Here is a 21,267-nt window from a genome sequence, read left to right as displayed (position 1 = left end):
TCTTTCAACCTGTTTCCTTTGACTAGATTCAAACCACGGTTTCTATTAGCAACTAGTAGATCTTAATCAGAACTCAACTGAAAAGGCCCATGTATGTTTTCAGTTTTGTTGCACAGCAGCAGACTATTTTTCAGGAAATCATATGAAAAGGGGTCTTTAAAGGGATACTGTTGAACGAGAAGGAATCCAAAGACCCCGTGTTCTAAACCTGCAGAGATTAGCCAAAGCTTTAAAAGAATTATTTATTATTATTTCAAACTTTACACCCTAAACAGAGGGGAGTCCCCGACTGAACTTGCAGTGAAAGTACCCTGCTGATTTACTGTATGTCCTCTATGGTAAAGCTTTATTTTTAGCAGGCTGTCAGCCATACTGGATGAGAAAAAAAAAAATCAAAACCACCTCACACAATTCATAAGCACTGGGTAAGAAAACAGGCCAAATACAAAATCTTACATTTGGGGGGGAGCTACAATATTGTATCATTTATAATGATTTTCTACTGCCAACAATGAAAAGGAGCAAATAATACATTCTAATAATTCTTTTCACCAGATAGTGAGAAATTAATATGTGGAAATGTATTAGTGATTTGCTTATGACAGTAGATTTTGCAAGATGCATAAAAGCACAGCTGAAGACTCTGGACTTTACCACAAAATGCATTTTTACAAGCAGTAGCTTTCAGAAGAACGTATAGTCTTCATTTAAGCTTTCCTACTGCTTAAATATCTATCTCCAAACTGAAATTATATTGTAATCGAACACCACTGTTAGTTCTTCAATACATATAATTCTCCCGTTATTTACCAATAATCTGATATAGCTTCTTGTCATGCTCTGGATTTGTAGGATACTTTAACAAATAAAATGCTTCAATCACAGATGTTACATATTCCAAATAGAATAATAAGAATTTAATCATCTGTAATGTGCACATCTGCAAAATAGCAAAGTTTTAAATGGATGGGTGTACAGAACAAGGAAAAGAGATTCAAGATGATAGGGAAAAACAGAAATGGAACGGAGTGAGGAAAAAAATAAAGGATATAGAGAATGGATGAAGAACTAGACAGACATAGAAGGAAGGGTGCATGCAAATACAACAAGTGAAGGGGCACTTTACTGGAAGGACAAACAGAAAAGCCTCAAAGCCCAGGAAATTATTCCTAACTTGGAAAGGCAGACACCCAGCTAGCAAAGCCGGTTGATGCGTTCCCTGAGGAACAGTACATATGTACTGCCACAGTACTCTCTGCTCCCTTCTTCCTAACATTCTGCAATTCTTATTCATTCCTTATGACTGGCCTACATTTGAGTGTAAGTGAATTCTGTGGGATTGCTCTATGATTATTGCCTGCAGAAGCAAAACTGTGTACCAGAGAACTGACCTAAATCTCTGCTGCACCAATGTGTGCCACAACTTGAGCAATCTCTCACAGCAGCATTCAAAAAAAGTGTTGTTCAATATGGAAAGATACGGGATAAAAGTATCAGATTCTGAAATGAGAGCCAGCTATTTACCAGTTAACATTATTATTTGTATAACGTATCAATTAATAAAAATCCTATGGTCCTACTCTGCTGGCTCATATCAAAATACAGACAATTTATTTTCAGAAATTATAGCAATGCAAAAAAACCCACAAAAGATGAAATAACATTTAAGACTGCACATGCTTGTGAAAAAGTATATTGCACATAAAAACCAGCAGCGTGTAGAGTCGCAGGTATCTGGAATTTTTCAGATACTAGCGTTTTGGAAGCAATAGAACTGGAGAAAAAGGGAATTTGATTTAAGTAAAGATAGTAGCCATTAACTTTGCAGCAGTGAAAGAAATATGGGAATATAGTACACCTGTATTTGTTCACTAGTCATTCAAAAACTTATCAATCTGCCACATAAATTTTATGGGATATAGTTCTGTCTCTAAGAAATACTAGGGGAAAGACCCTGTTCAATTCAATAGGATTCACTGGTGTTTATAATTTATGCTTTGCAGCCTGCAATTAAACAGTAACAATTACTTCCCTCTCTGAAAGGGAAAAATGTATTTTATTTTTTTTAGCATATTTCCTTAGGCAATTTTTAAGGATTATCTCACCAATTCTGTATATAATTTATAACAGCTGTACAGCAATCACCTTACAGTTCTTTTTTTCAGAACAACCAGTGCCAAGAAATTCTGCACATTCATGTTACTTGAACCAACATTGTTCACCTCAGTCTTATTTTTAAATGAATTCCTCAGTTCATGAAAACTACTACTGAAACTACAGTAGTCATTTCTGTTCATAAGTTTTCCTCTTTCTCCTGATGTCAGCCTCAACACTGACCTACATGTACCTGCAGTTTAAAAGGACCATTTATTTCACTGCCTGACAGACAATTTTGTTTTGTAAACTTGCAGGTCTGAAGAACACAATGAAGTGATTTAAGGGTGTAGAAACCCAGCATTTCAGCAATGGTATTTTCTGATTGACATGAGACAGAATCTTTCTAGCGGTGTAAGGTTTTATAAAGACACCAATCTTCTAACCTAGTACAAAATAAAAATAGTTTGACTTTGGTATGCCACTAAGTTCCATAAAAATGGCATGAACAGTCTCCATAATATTGTTAATGAGACAAAAGCTTAATAGCGACCTGACATTTGATTAACATTCTGAAATTTTAAAAAGTCTGTATTTCAAGCAAGGAAGACCACAAAATGCCACCTCTTCTGCAGCACAGGACATTAGCTAAAGGTGAAGGCATGACAAAGCGTAGAACAAATTGCTACCAAAATCTCAGCTTGGTCATTTGATCTGCAGTGAGCAGAAGACAGGTTTCAGACTGCACTCAAGGGAAGATGGGAGGAGGAAGTGCAATATTGTATTCACTAGGTTCGTAATTCACTGTAGGAAATAACATGCTTACATTCATATTCTTCTTTTCTTCTCTCAAGCAAAACATCAATTTTTATTTAAGTTTGGTTATACATTTTTTTTTTAAAGCTGTCTCTCCAAATTCAAACCAGATATAGCTTCATCCTGACCTTAACTCTTTTACTAGTCTGGCTATAGTAAAAAGTATTTCAGTGCCAACAGTGAAATTATATTAAGATAACTAATTTCTAAGCAATAGAAAGAAGAAAATCTGAAAAAAGCTTCTCAAACATGAAAACTAGATTTACTTCTATCAACGTAAAACCAGGATTGATATACATATCCAGCTCTCAGTAGACCCCAAAAGACAGGCACTGAAGTGTTATAGTGTTCAGCAAATTAAGACTCAGTTTCTGGATACTGTTGCTTTGGAACAAATTGTGTGTGTTCCACTAACATCCATTATATTGTCTAATAAGCAAACTTTGTTTAAGGACTGCCAGAGCAATAATTCTTCATAATCTAAAAATTAAAACACAGAAATTGCTCATGAAACATTACCTGGTTGTTGAAAAACTACAGTGAGTGCTGATAAGAAAGCATTGTAGTACTTACCGTACCGAAAGCTCACAAAAATCTGTTCAGTACACAAGCACCAAAGGGAGATGAAACTAATCATGAAAGTTCATTTCTAATAACAAAAAGGCTATAAACAAACTGTAAAGAAAAATAACTTATGAGTATTCGATACCAAGGAGGTTTTGTGCAGAGGTTATGCTGCTTCTGTATGATACCAAGAACTCGTAGCTGCTAATTCAATTCAGCACATATATCCCTCCTGTTCACAGTGCTCTAATCAGAGGCTTATTACTTACTCTGTATTTGCAGGTTCTCTTTTGATCCAAAACTTGCTTAAAAGTGAGACCTAGAAATCATTTTCATTTATTTTTATGACACCTCATTTTGTCCAAGAGAGATTAGAAAACAAAAACACCTATTGTATTGTGGCTTTATAACGGATTTTTTTTTCTATGTTAGTCATTTCCTTTTCAGAGTGATTTTCTGATTTCATTAAGGGACTTAAGAAAAAAGCAACATTGCTTTTCCTAAGGAAAAAGGAATTTACCAGCAGCAGGCAAACTCATTACATTTCTGCTCAAAAAGCTGCTTGTCTTATACTTGGAAATCTTTTTCTAATTGGCACTTCATCATGGTCAAAAAATAGTGTTCTGTGACAGCCCAACAAAACGTTGATGAGATTTTTCATGGTCTTAAGCATTTTGGCAACGGACAATGGACAACTTTGGCAAGTGGAAATATTTGTTTTTATAACTGAACAATTCGATTTATTTATTTCTTTAAAATATTAGGAAACTGTCTTTATGCCTTGGTACCTGCAAGCATTTTCTTTACTGTATTGAAAAGTCTGCGCGGATTTGAGTATGGTTTAGATTTAAAACTTGCCCCAAGAAAACTTTGCTTTTTAATATGAATTCTGTATTTTCGTCTTGTAAAGTTATTCATTGCAAAAATCTATTAGCAGATGACACATTATAAATAACTGCAGTTCCCTATTCTTCTTTATGGACTATAAAACTATTATGGGATGTTATGTTCGTGTCTTTTGGGAAACTACTAACAAGCACAAATTCTACCCATGCAGTTTGTTGTTTAGCTTTGTTTCTATTTGCGTAAAAAGCCAGTCCTCTAGCCTGCAAAACCTGTGAGGAAGGGAAAGGAAAAGCAACCCAAAACTCAAATCTACCATACTTACTATCAATAATTTTGTTGACACCATTCAGGAATTCCATAGACTCAAAATAAAATCACAGTCCTTTTTCTCCTTTCAGAATATAGCCTCTTAATCCAAATAATATCAGAGAAGTTAAAATTTAGTCCATTCATCTGGCAAATGTTTCCCTCTGTTTCATAAACATGCATATCACAGAGAAAAATTGTTCAATTTAAGGTTTCTTACATGTTTAGAGTGTAAAAAATCATCATAGAAATACGGTTATTCTCAGACTTAACGTCCTTATTGCAACATTTCCATAAAACAAAGATTTAGCAAAACCAATTGTGTTATAAGCAGCCAGTAAATACAGTTAATTGTCTAGAAGGATTATAAAAATAGAAATTCTTGTACTACGGACAATTATGTTTCAACAGTCTCACCACAAATTGAAGGTAAAATTTCAAGAAAACTAGAAGAAGGATGTGGGTGAAAATTCGACAGCTTATCAGAATTGCTGGTTCAAAAATTCTACGGCTACTGCAAATATAATAGCCCGTCTAGAATAATGCACTACTACAGGTACCATTTCCTCTAAGTATGTTTACAACCTGTAGAATGCTTCCTTTTTCAATATTCTGGTTAAAAAATTATATCCTATGGGAAGGACAAAAAAAAATACACTAGAGTATATGATGACTTTTTACACAACGATAATCACCACATTTCATTAACAAATTATCAAGCGCTTGCAAGCTGTCCATAATCTTTTTCATCTAGTTTGCATATTTTATAATGGTGGAATAACATTTTAAAAAGTTTGAATAGGCACTTACTGGAATTACAGTTAATCCTGATACAGTCTAGATGGGGAAGAATAGATGAAAAATGAAAATTTATCCTTCAAGGTAATAGCTGCAGACATCCAATAAAATCACAGTCCACCCTTCCGGGGACAGACACATGCAAATATGGCCACTCCATATCATCAGTCTTTACATACTGTTATAACCCAGATATACTGCGATAAATCTTTATAAATAGAAACGACAAATAGGGTAAAAATGGCCAATTTCAAACAAAGCTACATGGTGACAAATCTAAGTGAAAAAGCAGGATTAAATGTCAAAGATGCTTAACTGAGGCAGGCTGCAACTTTCTCCCCATCTGTGAAAGAACAGGTAATTTCTCTCAATGCAATTAGAAAGTGCTCCGTCACAATGGGTCCCAGAGAGCAAGCCAGGCCCCAGTCAGACATCTTGGACCACTTGTGTATAGTATACCTCAAAGGCTGATCTTCAAAAGCTAAGTAGTAAAATACAAAGCTCATTCCCTGAGCCTATAAATAGGGTTTCGTGGGTTTATGTGTTCTTAATGTATAGGCTGAAGAAATGAACAGTAACTACATTTAAAGCTACATTAATATACAGAAAATCAACACGTATTTATAAACGCTGATAATTAGGGAATCCTGTCTATTTTCAGATTACTTCCTTGCCTGACTTAAAGAAAAAGAAAAAAAAAAAAAAGGTTTGGAAGAAGAAACAATATTTGCTAGGGCACGGATTTAGTTACTTTTCTGAACTATAGAAGTAGGTAAAAACTGACAGACGGCGGTGCTTTGTATAAAAAGAGAATGACCTGATCTGTAGCAGGATCCTCTGCTGAGCTATCTACATTTCTTACTGAAAAAAAATAAAATAAAATAAAAAATCTACACCATACTCCTTGGTTTGCACAGCTACTCCTGGTTTATACCTTTGAGGAACATATATACCATCAAACCTAGATTTTGTTTCCATATAGCTGAGTTTGTCATGTGTCGTCAACCGCATCAGAAAAGTGGTTGCAAACAGCCAAGGACCAGCAGCACCCGCACATCCCCTTTTACAGAAAGCGCTGGGGCTCCGCGCCCCGCTCAGCGCCGGGGGCGGCCCACAGCCTGCAGCAGCCCCGGCTCCACGCAGGAGGGGACAGACTGCAAGAGGAGAGTAAAAACAAGGAAACCCTTCGGCTTCTCCTCCTACCTTCCGAACTCTAAACACCAGGACTGTATTTTACTAAGCAACACTTTTATTAAGTGGAGGTTTAGGTCATTATTTTCTTGATTCCCCCCCTCCCCCATACTTTCTGGAAATCATTTTATGTAAAACAACGATTAAAACAATGAAATACCTAATTCCCTTTAAAAATAGCATTCCACTGAATGGGAACGACTGCAATGAATGTGCATTTTCCTGAGCGTACTTCTGTTCTCTTTCAGGTCCTGACTTGGATTTATTCAGAAGCATGGCAGAAGTGTTTTATTTACTTTTTTTTTTTTTAAACTAGAGAAAACTAGAACCTAACATTTTGTCCATCATATTTCAAACCAGGAAGCCAATTTTTTGTTTGTTTGTTTTTCTGTAAAAGGGCTTGTGCCTCCTGTGTTCACACGGCTGTTTGCTGAGGGCCGCAGTCTTTGGGCATTGAAGGGTTGTGTTATCGTTCGATACTACAAAAATACCACTACAGAATTGTTTAAAAAAGAGGAGATGGATTTACTACGGATTTGACATCTAAAAAAAGGAGACCAAGAAATCCATCAGTGGGAATATCTAATTGCAACATTTTCAGTGTTAAAACGAGACATTCTTTAATACATTAGCATGTTGTACTTTAATTGCTGGAGGTAAAACTGAACTGACCTACATACACGTTGTGTCTGCTTGCACGTTTCACTTGTGGAATTGCTACTGTGAAGAAGTTGTGGAGGGAGACCTCTCTTCCACAACAAAGAATAATGACTTAGCCCAAAAATACCACTGATGAACTAGTCTTCTCTTTTTAGAATACACAATAATACAAAAATATTGTGATGGATTATGTTAAGACTATATAAAGAATACAAAAATGCAAAAGAAAACAAAATAAAGTAAAATAATGGGCATGTATTTGTGTGTGTATGTACATACGCAAATGTTGCATTGACATGTGTTTATAGATCATTTCAGTTTACTTTTAATGTTAAAACAGGCCGTTTCATAAATGTTTGCAAGCAAAAAGAAAAATGTAAAGAAAATGTTAATTTCTTGGAGGAAGAGTTTGTTACCTAGGTTGACCGTTAGTTTAACTCGTCCTGCATCCAACTCTAACCGAAGGGTATCTGCGGATTCCCTAGAAGTAGTTGCCATTAAAATGCCATAAGCTCTCTGAGACCTGAACCGTAGAGAGACATCTTCAGCCTCTGTATGCATCACAACAGGGAGTTGTATTTTCATAAACATACTTCCATCGTAGCTTAAAATTGTTGCCTCTGAAAACATAAAGGAGAAAATCAGTTATTAAAGAATTAGATGGTAAATGTATATTCACCCAGTATGACACAGAAGAATTACATATCACAATTATTACTGTGAAACATAAGCAAAGTTGTGTTTGGGGTTTGTTGTTAGTTTTGGTGGTGGTTTTTTTTGTTTGTTTTGGGTTTTTTTGTTTGTTAGTTGTTGTTGTGTGGGTTTTTTTTCCTAAGTGGCATACTTTGGTGCTTTTTAAAGAAACTAATAAACTCTTTTAATGAACCAGCCATTCATGTATGCATCTTCAAGCAGAGGGATATAATCACAGCTGAAGAAATGCTTGCAAGACTACTCAAAATAGGTCAAAGCTAGTAAAAGCTATTAGGTAAGCATTACAACCTGTTAAAAGGTCATATCTGACTATCATCCACCTAGATAATTACCTTAGGATACTTCATCTACTACCACAGTTAGAATTATCATCCAGTTGGCAAAAACCCGCCTGAAACGGGTAAAAATCCCCAGCATGGTTTGGATTGAGCACAGATTGCTTCATGACCACAATGACTGTGGTACGATAGAATCAAAAATGCATGTACAAACACTACGACAGCCTCAACAAGAGGATCAAGACTGGACTTGGCATATCGAGGGTAAGATCTTAAAACCCCTGAGACAAGCAAATAACTGTCACTTTCAGACATTACAGGAAACCTTCCAGTGAGCAGCTCTGGCACAGAGCAGTCACAGTCTGTTAGACCCCAGAGCAACCAGCCAAAAGTCTTCTTTTCCCAGGCTCCAGGCTGGTAGCAGGAAAGGTAGCAGAAATACTGCATTTCTGCTCACAGGGAGGCATAGCAGTTCCTAGAAAGCAAAGGACACATCTGTTTCTGAAACATATTAGGAAGTCCTTTTTTGCAGGACAGTCGAGTGTTGTGGCCAGTTAACCACCTCAGTCTTTGGAAACGGGTCTTAGACCCACGGACGGTAGCACATCATGGTGGAAGCAGCAGTGAATAAGCAACTTCCTTTACCCCAAGCCAATAGTGAGTGGGCAGGCCACCAGGAATTTTGGTAGGGTCCGCGGTAACATACAAAACTAACCATACTACATAATTAAAACCACTATGCAAAACATACTATCTGACTGTGCCCCGTTTTACGCGCATCTGATTGTTTACCTACCACTAATTCACTAGAGACCTTCTAACTTCTTCCGCCTCTCCTTAATTTTTAATGCACTCAAAAACTCTCTTAGAAGTTGCTGAAGTGTTAGATCCTAAACATGATGCTACAGAATCTTTCTTAGAAAAGATGCAATCCTGAGGGCGTCTCAGCTCACTGAAAAGCCAACCTGTTACTTGCCCAGTAACAGGCCAACTGAGCAACAAGCAGAAAGGACAGCAGAGAATACCTGGGGGAAGCTTCTCTATGCTTCAATTTGTTGTAGTATAATGGAGACACTTACCTACAGCAAAGAAATATTGTGGTCCCACATACAATAATATTTCCAAGGACTGATACTACTGATACTATGTTTAATTGTAGCTCTAACAGCGTAAGAATATTCTTTTAAAATATCAATACTTATGACAGTTTGTCAAAACCATCTCCATTGCGTATCTTGCATACTGTTAAAGATAGATAAGATCTTCAAGGCTTCCAGCCTACACGGTCCATGGAAGGACAAAATGTTCCGCTGCAACTCTGTGAGCATCTTGGAGGCAAAAATGATAGATGGCATGTTCATTAATAATTTCAGACTTCCCCAAAACAGTTTGATGTTGGAAAAATGGGATTACTAACACTGGTGTGAAAGTCATTAGATGTAACAGGTTAAAAGAATACATTTACAGGTTTAATGATTTCTAACCATGCAGGTAATAATGTTTTCTGCATATTCTAAACCTAAAATTTTTCTGTGAAGGAGATTGAATACTTAACTCTCACCAGCCTGATAAGAGATTTCAAGTCAAAGAGTTTCATGGGGAGGTGATTTGGTTTTTTTGATTGTTTGTTTGGGTTTAGTTTGTTGGGTTTTTTGTGCGTTTTGGTTTGGTTGTTTTTTGGTTATTCTCTGGGGAGGGACGGCAGGGAGGGGATGACGGGACACAACGGCAGGGCCAGGGGGGCAGCAGGGGCTTACAGTTCATTCCTATGTCTATCTGTCTAGTCTGTGCATGAAAAGCTCCTATGATCTTTATCAAGATAAACATGATTTAGGTAATTAAACAAGTCCTGCATAAAAGTTTAAGTTACATACTAATGTAAGAGAAAACAAAAGCGGTGTTTCATATTGGCTATTAAAAAAGACACATTAATGCTATTCAGGGTTTTTATATAAAGTGAGAAAAATCAGATGTTATAGGATGAACAGCATTCAACAACACTGGAGGTCTATTGCTAATAAATTATCTTATGGTAATGTAAAAGAAAGTTGTCAGAATCAGCACTGGTGCTGTTTACCCGCTTTTCTATAATTATGCAGTCTTTTAGAAAATTACAGAAAATGGAGAGAAGGAACCGTCTTAATTTAATCAGAGATGACCTGTGAGTATTTAACATCATGGTGAACAGACCTGATGTGATTAGATACTCAATCCTCCTAAACTATACTGTGCCAGCTATTTTGGAAACAGATGTTCCAAGAACAGACCAAGGAGACTGAACAGAAAAGCAAATGACTTAAAAGCTCTGGGGCAATGAGGAAAACCCCCTCATGTCAACTAGCTCCTTTGCGTATGGGGAGCTCCAAGTCACAGGCTTTCTAAATACAAAGGTATCGCAGAAAAAAAATCCAGAAGACTGGCAGGAAGCAGGGATGATTTGATCAAAGAAGAGTTAGCACTGCCCTGAGAGTTGTAACTGAAGATCAGAGAGGATACTTATTCCTAAAAATAAAAAAAAAACTATGTTCAGTTTACTCACTTGAAATGAGTCTGCTGGTGCAAGTGTTGTTAGGAAAACCTTTTGTTATTAAACCATTATTTAATGATTGCTAAATTAAGATTTTTGAATGGTATTTTGTGAGTATTGCGTTCCTCTCTAAGGATGGCAAGCTGCATTTAGCCACGTGAATCATCTCTTCCACTTGACTCAGCATTGCAAATTTCCATGTTCTGTTGGTCTCAGCCAGACAGAGGGCATCTAGTAGTACATGTATGAGACCTCTGACAGAACAAGGAGTTCCCTCTTCCCTTATAATTCTTTGTGGCAATGCCTTATTATGCGATCATTATGCTCGGTGGCATACATTGACAGAGAACTTTGCTTTTCAGGCAGTAGGAAAAAACAGTCTTCAAGATAAACTAAGAAGGGCTTGTTTTGTTTTAACTTTCTTAGACCTAGAGGATCATTTATGTTCTTCAATGGAATTGTTTCCATCCTGCAGTTACTTCTGTTGTCCAAAACGGATTGTTAATTTGCAAGGCCTGGTCAGTAAGATGGTGATCTGAAAGAGGAGAGGCACTGGGGGTTACAGCAGCTGTGCAAATCCTGAAGGAACCTTGTGGATACAACTATGCATTCATTTTTGCCTCGGCTTTTACTTTGTTTTGTTTTGTTTTGCTTTGGACTGACTACTTCCAAAGGGGTATGTGTCTCAATCTTTCTTTGAGATCTACACTGCTAACTGTTCTCACATAAATGTTGGCAGAATGTCTTTTTTCTCTTGTTCAGCTTCCTCTAATTATTAGATTAAATGCTAATAGACCATAAGTTGAGCTCAGAATGTGCTATTCATTAAAAGAATCAGAATCTCCCCGGCAGGGAATAGTAATTTTACTACCACTTCAGTGTTGGAAGCATAGCATTGAAAAGAAAAATAGCAGAAAACCCTTATAAAACATTACCAACAATTTTTTTGTAGCAGCAAATAAGTGCATGCAGCAGAGTAATTAAAAAGAAATAAACAGTAAGATATAATTCAGAGATCGATAAACATTATTTTACACATTCTTTCTTCAATATTTTTATAGACTTGACAACTAAAACCCCTTGTTGCCTCTGTGCTAAAACCCAACCAACTAAAACACCCAAGGAAACAAAAAAAAAAACGCTAAAGGGTTTCAGTTTCCCTCTCCATTTTTTCCTTCAATTTGTTTCTGGCTAAAATCTCCAGGGCTGGATAACTCTTCCTTCCTATACATACACTACCCTCAATCAGCTCCCTGCCTGCCACCAAGGATGCACAGACTAGTACCGTTATGAGAGGAGATTCAGGACCTTAATTTCACTTGGGCTGAGATTACTTCAATTGCTGAGGAGACTGAGGCACCTACTCTTCAGGGAACTTCCCCACACCTGTTTCTACCTTCAGAAACGCTCAGCCAGCTATTTATGGGGAGATACAGAATTTTCTGAAGAGACGCTGTTCTTCAATTCACAGCTTATTTAAATTAAAGTGACAGTAGTATGGACTAGGCATTTGAATTTCAGCGTTCTTCCTCCTAAGTTTTGCAGTCATGTTTGTGTTGTTTTTAACATGGTGCTTGGTAAGCATGGATGCTTACTGCATGTATCTTAATAAATAAAACAGAATGTTGTTTCCTCTGGACGCCTTGTGGTGCCTCTGAAGTCCTAAAAAGGGAATTATTAATTTTTTCCTGTGTCTGTGGTAATACGAGGACTGTGTTGCAGCCAACAGAGCCATTTGTGTCTGCTGTCTTCCAAATCACACACAAACTTTGCCTCAGAAAGTGCCAGACGATACAGTCCAGAGCCATGCCAGGAAACATATGAACAATCTGCATCATCAGTAATCAAATATTCAGGTTTGCTCTCTGACCCTGTTTTATTTCCCAAAACACATATAGCAACAATACCCTGCCCTGAAAACACTCACCAATATGTCTGATTTTACTCCTATAAATTGTGTGAGTATTCAAGTATGTTGATGGCTACTGATTCAAATTCAAACTTTTAGTTTCTGTTCTATTCACAGGCGTACACTCAGCTAAGCGCTGTTTGTGTGTTTACTATGGCAGCTACTTCAGTCCACCTGGGCCCAAAGTCACGGCCTGGGGGAATCACGAGGAACCTTTCCATCAACGTGATGGAAACTATTGGCGATATGCAATTAGTCACTAGACAACGCGTGAATAGAAGGTGAAATGATTCCTCCCAATTTCTACACTGGTATTATTTCAGGACTGAGGTCCTAAACCACATTGTAAAGGTGCTAGAACTTTAACACACAGGACCAATTAGTTAATATAAATCAGAAATGGAATTACTATAATATTTTGAACATATGATTCTTCGTACCGTCTATCATCATATTACCTGTATTTTTTTTTAATTTTAAAGCACCCAGAGATAATGCAAGCAATGAAAACGATATTACTTTATTTAACATATATATGTGCACGCAGGTACGTGTGCATGCCCAATGTGGACATCTGCATACATTCTCTAATTTAAATATATTTTTTCCTCGGAAATGTCACTTTGATATATCTTTCTTTGCATGCCTACTTTCTTATCACCGTTTGATGAATTTACTCTTGTGCATTGCTCCTAGCAAAAGTATACACCTGCAAAAGGCTTTGCCGAGAGGCAGTCACGTCACGTATTGTGAACCACAATCAAAGTAAGATAGAAAGCCAAATTATACTGCTGTGGCATCTGTCCGTCCATCTGCTGTAGTTTCCATAATCTACTAAAGCCAATCTACAGATTATACTGATGTTTAACCTTACTGAAAATCAGGAATAAAATCAAGAATAACTAGCAACAGGATAAAAAGCATATGGGTATACAAAAATATTAAGTATACTGAAATTAAAAGAGAACTGAGTTGTATTCCATGTTTTTTGTGCACTGATAAGCTGACCAAAATTATTTCAGGTACTGCATTGTATAGGATACATCCACAATATGGATGTTAGTACTCCGATTTTAGGAGACATAGCACGAAAAATAAATGAGAGTACTAAAAAGCAGCTACATGCTTTTGTTTACTGAAGTTACCTTAATCACTTAAGATGAAGTTAAATATTCCATTTGTTTAATCTCCGATATTTTGTTCAAATGCTTCTTTCCTTTGTGAAACTATTGTTTGTTCAAATGAACATGTTCCTCTTTTATTTAAATTAGTTTGAACAATTATAATTGTGTTGCTTATATCACCCAATACAAAAGTTTATCAGTTACTGCACATGGGTAGTAGTTATAATAACTTTGTGTGGTAGGATGCCAACGCGTTGCTTTCAGAATCCCAAAAGCTATAATCTTATTAACGCATGACCATTTGGGATATGAATATTACTGGAAGGAGATCTCCTTTCGGTGTAGTTTCCTCTGGAGAGGGAAACACAAGAGTAAGAAATGATCCCATACTGTCTGAACTGCTGCACATATTTCTTTTGGACAAGAACCAAATACCATTGTAGAGACACCATAGTACCACCATTCCCACTAGGGGAACGCGCAGGCAAAAGTCAGGCTCTATATTGGAAGACGGTTAGAAATAAAGTACGGGAAATAAAAAAGACAAAGGTTTCTACATAAAATATTACCACCTGTCAAATACATTTATGAGAAATTGCTATGATGAAGCCTGCTTTTAAGTTCTTTGCATATCTGCATGTGTTTTTGTCTTTAACGCACATGTTTCCCAGCTCTCAAGCTGAAAAAATGCAAATCCTATTTTTACTTCTGCCATATGTAATAGCAGAATTTTGCCACAGGGTGGTACACCAGACATGTTTAACTGAAGGCTTTTGTAATGCATCAGACAGCTCGGTTATGCCCTCTGCCAGCTTCACTCCACCAGTAACAGAACAGTCTGGAGATCTCAGAATAACTGGCCATGAGCCAAAGGCATATATATTCAAAAAATAAGCCAGAAAAACACAGAAGAAACTGAGAACCTACTTGTAAATGCTAATAATATGATGGTATTAATTCTACATAAATACACGTCTATTTATATACAACTTAAACATTCATCAGGTTTTTATTTAAAAAAAAAATTCTTCTTTTTTCCATCTTACTAACTAGAAAAATGAATAAACTGTCAACATCTATATTCCTTGCCACTATCCACCTCTTCAATTAAATAAATGGGGTTTGTCAACTTTACACTTACCTTTTCTAGGCAAGAGGGATAGTCAGTGAACTAAGATAAGTAGAAACTGTTTCCTGGGGTAATAGTATCTTTAAAAAAAAAGTTAAGTAAGAAATACAGATTCCTACACTGATTCTTTTGCTTTGACTCATGGCTGAAGTTCTGGCCATGGATTTAAGTGATACTGTGGAATTCAAAAGTAAATTTCATTAATTTAATTTAATAACACAGTGGTATTGACACAAATAGGCAGAGAACAAGACCTCAGTTTGGAATTGGAATGTGACCATTTAGTAATGCAATAATAATTGAATTACTTTCACAATGCTTTTCAGAACTCAGCAATGTATGATGAGACAGAAAAGCCAACATTTAGCAATACTGTCTCTCTGTCGTAGTCAACTAAATAATTATTTGTGCATCTTAGAAACTCCCCTAAGATCTCTCCTCCAGAGTTACTTCTTTCAGTCTAGAGCAGGGCTCCATCTCCCCATCTCACAAGTGAAATCAAAGACGCTTTTTCTGCCTCAGAAGAGTTAACGATATTTTACCATTGTTAATCATTGTGCAGGGTTCTATAAAGTAGAAACGCAGCAATCTCATGGAACCTACCTCTTTCGCACGATTTGCCAAGGTACCCCGTACCAGAGCAATCACAAACATATCTGTTCCACCCATCCCTGCATACACCATTGTTTTTACAGGGGTTGCTAAGGCAAGGTTTTGCAGTTTCTCTTGAGCATGAGGGTTTTACTCCAGCTGTACTTTGAATTTCAGCCATCTGTCGAATATCTTTGCTTTGACCATCAATAAATAAATCTCTAATGCAGCCGACGTATCCGTAATTGAGAAGTGCTGTCCACACCTCTGTTGGGAAGACGAGGCCTGCTTTATTTTCTGGTAAGCCTCCAAGATACAAGTCATCATCCAAGTCAAGGATTTCACTTTCCCCTGGTGCAGTATATGGTGTACGTAATGTGTTCACAGATATGGTCCCTGAGAAAACAAGACAAAAAAATGCATGATTTTCAAGGCATTTAAAAGATTTTGGTACTGCTGTTTTACTTATTAATCTACATGACACATTAGCTCCTGGCAAATATCTCTAAATTAAACATAGGTATTCCACTTGTAAAGCTACACAATAATAGATACACTTCATTATTTTACTTACGATGTACTACAAATAGTGTCAGAAAGTGAACGATGTAAAAAAATTTATGCACAATACTGCATGGTAACAATATTAAAAAAAAGTCAAAATCACCTTACCAGTCTTGCAGGGATAGGGGGAATGCATTTCAGACTTATTTTCAGAAAGATCCTGCTTGTGCAACAACAAAAAAATCTCTTCACTACCTCATATGTGCTTCAAAGCATTAAGGCTGAGGTTGCATTGATAGGTTGTAACCTGGGAGGCAAATCTGTGTCTTTGGTTTGGATCCAAAGACACAGTATTTTAAAAGACTCTCACCACTTTCATTGGGCTTTGGAGAAGACTTTTTTTTTTCCTTTAAGTGCAGAATGAAAATACTCTCATCAGCTGCCAGACAGGCAATCATTAAGAAGATAGTGATGTGCTCCTAGAGGGAAAAAATCAATGCCTCTGACACTTACCTCAAAATGTGTGCATGTTACAAAGAGAGGGAGAGAAGATGTATATAGAATCTCAGGAAATCAGAAGTATCTTTTCCATTTAAGTTTAAAAAGTAAACAAACAAAATTAAGCCTAAAATAAAGTTTCGTTTCTGCAAAGTGTCTGAACAAAGAAACCGTAATCAACTGTAAAGATCCCCTTTTGTTGTATTTTAAAAAGTAATGAGGTATCTAATTTTACAATTTCAATAGACAGATAACTAATTTTAGTACGTGGAGTCACAGAACATACTTGCGTTCACCGAGTTTAATTTTATTTACTAAGTAAAATCACTTGAAAAAATAATCTTCCTGTAGATCTTCACAAAAGTGACTCCTTATTCTATATGGGTGTAAAAGCAAGTAAAATATAGATCAAAACATTATATAGATCACCAGATTATTATAATGTACCAGCCACATTATGCAACACTTATCTGCTGGACACACACTATTAAAAGGGTATTGATGGTGAAAAGACACTGAAGCATCACATTTACCACAACGTATTTATCATACATACATACATAAAAGTAAAATGATTGGCTGTTTCCACTGTCAGCATGACACAGATTCCGGAAGATAACACTGATTATCAAAAATACTTTTACTGTGATGGGAGTGGATCATGAGAATAATAAATTCAGAATTTTCATAGCATAAATACTAAAATGTGAGTTTTAAGCAAACAGAGGCAGGCCAGAAAATATCATGCTCTTAATTGGATACATACTAAAATTTAGGCTTCTCTTTTAGCAGTGAAGAGGAGTCTTGTGGGAGCTGCATATTTTGTTCGTTCTTTTGTTGGTTTGTTAGGTTAACTTTAACAACATGAATAGCTGAAGAGTTTGGACACTTAGTAAAAGCTCTTTGGGGGAGAGGTCTCAGGAGATCCAACTCCCATGTGAGACTTGAGACATATGGATTTTTAGAAGGCCTGGATACTATTACAAACAGTCTCCCTACTATCAGAAGAGATCTAAAAAGAAGGTTTGCTTAGTATTTGTGCATCTTTATGAGCATGTTTAAAGAATGTTTGAGGATGTAGTCAGTTTTCCCTTTTACGTTTTATCAGAAATTTTCTCTATCAGTTGAATAAGCACATAGATGTAAAGTGAACTTCCAGTCTTTACTGTAAGAAACAGGCACGTCGAACCAAGATCCTTTTTCTTCCAAACCTCCACCTTTTTAAAATTGATAAGACTATTATATTTTGCTAACTCTAAATATTTGTATTGCTCTTCAGAGCCTTGAAGCGAAACTTGGCATTTGTATGTAACACTTGCTATAGATTTGACCTTAGGCATACAAGCGTGAGCGTTTTGAGGTTTGATGTTATTAATCAGCTGCCTCAAACTAGGACACCTGTGAATGACCTGTTAAACCAAGATAGCTAACTTTTCTGAGAGCATCCTTGGCATCAAGAAGGATTGCTTACAGTCAACAGATCATTTCTCTTTTTTTTTTTTTTAAAAAAAGATGCTGTAAATATAAGTCATACTTGCATTCACAGTATTTCTTACTGCTATTGTTTCTTGCTCCCAGCTGTTGCTGTACGGCCTAATTTAGGACCAAAATGCTTTGAATCTATATTCAGGCAGCACTTGCACCCACACAAGTTAACTCAGCTGCAGCTTCCGACCTCAATCTCATGCATTTTCACGGTGCTGTTTTCTGCTGGACAAAGACACTTGTGTTGTCAAGCTATCCATGATGCTAGAAGACATCTAGGGCTCCATTTCTATTAAAAAAATAAATCAACTAAGCCTTGATGGCTTTCAATGCACAGGAAAAGACAGGTAAACCTCAGCCAGTGTAGCTGTGACATTAACATGGTTGTTCGAAATGTATGTTTTGCCAGCACAGAAGGTTGAGAAAGGTGAATGATAAAGGGAACTGTAGATTCACCACTACATTCTGGCAACTGTGAATTGTAGTTAGGTGATAATTTGAAGCAGGAAAAATTTCTTCTGTATGTTATAGAATCATAGAATCATTTAGGTTGGAAAAGACGCTTGGGATCACCGAGTCTAACCATCAACTCCACTCTACAAAGTTCTCCCTTACACCATATCCCTTAACACCACATCTAAACGAGTCTGAAACACATCCAGGGATGGTGACTCCACCACTTCCCTGGGCAGCCTATTCCAGTGTCAAAAGGATTCATATCATAAAGGATTACCCTGGAGAGAGCTTAAGTATTACTTTGAATAGATACTGACAGCTTCTTAAAGCAATGAACTTTTCTCCTCCCCAGGAAATTACACCCCATAAAATTCCCCCTTTGAGAAGCCCTCTGAAATCTTAATGTAATCATAACATCTAATGACTATGAGTAGAAAAACATAACAGGCAACAACTCTTCCGTGAATCTTTTTCATGTTTTAGAAGCCCATGGAACCGCTATTACCTAACTGGACTATCTCCAATTTACTGCTGGACATATCCATGACACTTCAACTGACCTACATGATGTGTGTATTACCCTTAATCGAACAACCGTAAGTTATCTTTATTTAATTCTTTTTGTTGAGAGGTACACTACATCAAATAGCATCTGCAGAAGACTCAAAGCTTTAATAACTCACTCTGGCTCAGCTGTTATGTAGGAGCTTGAATAAAATATCATATAGCACACTGTCTAGAACAAGAACTATAGCTATAATACTAATAGGCTTTAGTATAACTAGTAGCAAAAACTCATGCCTGGGCACCAAGAGCTTCATGCTGTCAGTTACCAACTTATCCTAGTTTCTGGCTGAATTTCTAACAGCATGTCCAGGCAGCCGTACAACCATCACTGCTGTTGGTATCCAAATTACCTTTTATGTATCTCTGATAGGTAATGCAAACTTTACTCAGCAATTTCTTTGTAAAGGCACGTAAAAAAACAAACAAACAAAAAAAAAAAAACAACCCAAGAAAAAGAAGGGGAAATGAAAGATTTCCAAAATACATCAAAAATTATGTATTTCTTTTAAATATTCAGGTTCACAGCGCATCCAGAGCTGTGACACAGAGGTAGAGTGTGCTGTTTCATCTAGCTGGGGTTGGGTTTTTTTTTGTTTTGTGGTGGTGGTGGTGTGGTGGTGTGTTGATTTTTTTGTTTGGTTGTTTTTTTTTAAGCATGTCATCTTTCTTGATGGAAAGTTTTCAAGTTCTACTGAAACCATCTCAGGTTGGACCTCACGTCAATGGCAGATGCTACCACAGAATCCGGGGATAGTAATACACACCCCCTTTGCTGGATTTCAATCCTATTTTCTCTGTGAATTATAGGCAGATCAAAAGGAATAGTTCTGTCAAATCACCAGTGTGCTCCAATCCATTTGGATGTTTTTACTTATGAATGGGAAGAGACATCACTTCCCAGAGAAGCAGAAAGAAGGGAAGTTAATGGAGCATACAAAAGTCATTATCTGGACAGCACAGGAAAAGGTTAATAATTTTCCCTGTAAAGTTAATGTATCGTCAACCCTTCTCACACCAGAATGGCTAAGTTGGATAAGAGGGAAAAGAATGGGACAAATCTTGTTTTACAAAATAACCTAAAGACAACAGAATATGATGAGGAAGCATCAGATTCAGAACAGCATTGGCCTCTCAATGGAAAGAGAAAACTATAACCTTAAATTGTAATATCTCTGTAGTAAGAACATCCTTTCAATTATATCTTTGCATAATACCTAGCATAACAGCACCCATAACCAGAGCAGTAGTTAAACTATTTCTTTGAAAAGAGCAACACTGAGGCAGTAATGTCTGCCAGGAAACAAGTAGCTTCCTTGCAAAGTTTTTTTAATACTCAAAGTAGGAAATATTGTCTGCATTTTACTAGAAAAAGAAAGAAACGGGGAAAAGTTGATAGCATTTGGTTTGTCCAGCCTGAAAGAAGAAAAGGGAGAAGACTGAAAGACAGGAAGGTGTAGTAGTATTTAGTCTGAGAATTCACGATCTAACTTTAGGCTCTAAAAACAGGTAGCATTTCTTATCTCCAGAAACTGGACGTAGATTTTAGGGTCCTATAATGACCTACAGGTGCTGTAAGTCTACATCATTTCAGCAGAGAGCAAAATGCCATTTAAATGCTCAGAAACGTCTTTATGTATTGGAGGAATTAATAAGAGTTTGATTTTTATCAAGAATTTTTGACTAAAGGATAACTGATAAACGGACAGTTCTTCAAAAGGAAAAGCCAGCAATATAAGTCAACAATAACGTACATCTGAGCAAAATGGGAAATATATTGGGAGGTACAGAGAAAACTACTGGACCACATTCATAAGCATTGGTAAGGTTTACCTTGAACTCTGAGGAAGATGTAGATCAGCTGAGAAGTCTGCAGAAGATGTCAATAAAATGGTCAATCGCTACAGAACATGACATATAAGGACAGGAAGCGGTTGGGGTTTCTTAGTCTATGAAGGAAACTGGAGACTGCCATAACAGCATTCCAATCATAACAAGTATAGAGGTATGACGCAGGGGAAAAAAAGTGTGGTATATTTTGTGCTTGCTGTGAACAAGGAAATGATGGACAAAATGGCTTGGTTTTCATACAGAAATATTCAGTTTATGAATGATTACATGGGGAGGTAATCAATCAGCGTCCGCTGCTGGGGTAACTCAACACACATCCGGCAAGACTGAGGCAAGTACATTATCACTACTTTCATTGGAGG

At 36.8% G+C, this 21,267-nt stretch overlaps 1 protein-coding gene across 24 annotated transcripts in view; it reads right to left on the bottom strand.

Annotated features, from left to right (window-relative positions):
- NRXN1 (neurexin 1) overlaps positions 1-21,267 on the bottom strand; it is a 710,395-nt gene that overhangs the window by 400,891 nt on the left and 288,237 nt on the right. For 15 of the 24 annotated variants that reach the window (XM_063328064.1, XM_063328065.1, XM_063328076.1 and 12 more), the window contains 3 exons: positions 15,560-15,943; positions 7,692-7,895; positions 5,437-5,463 (listed from right to left, as the gene is read on the bottom strand). In XM_063328064.1, the coding sequence (XP_063184134.1) occupies positions 5,437-5,463; positions 7,692-7,895; positions 15,560-15,943 (615 nt within the window). The remainder of the gene's footprint in view (positions 1-5,436; positions 5,464-7,691; positions 7,896-15,559; positions 15,944-21,267) is intronic. The other 9 variants (XM_063328069.1, XM_063328073.1, XM_063328080.1 and 6 more) reach the window with 1 other exon arrangement.

The sequence above is a fragment of the Chroicocephalus ridibundus genome, chromosome 3 (assembly GCF_963924245.1).
Source record: "Chroicocephalus ridibundus chromosome 3, bChrRid1.1, whole genome shotgun sequence".
In the NCBI taxonomy this organism is placed as follows: domain Eukaryota; kingdom Metazoa; phylum Chordata; class Aves; order Charadriiformes; family Laridae; genus Chroicocephalus; species Chroicocephalus ridibundus.
The sequence above is the reverse complement of the archived record's forward strand: the minus strand, read 5'-3'. Positions and strand labels throughout refer to the sequence as shown.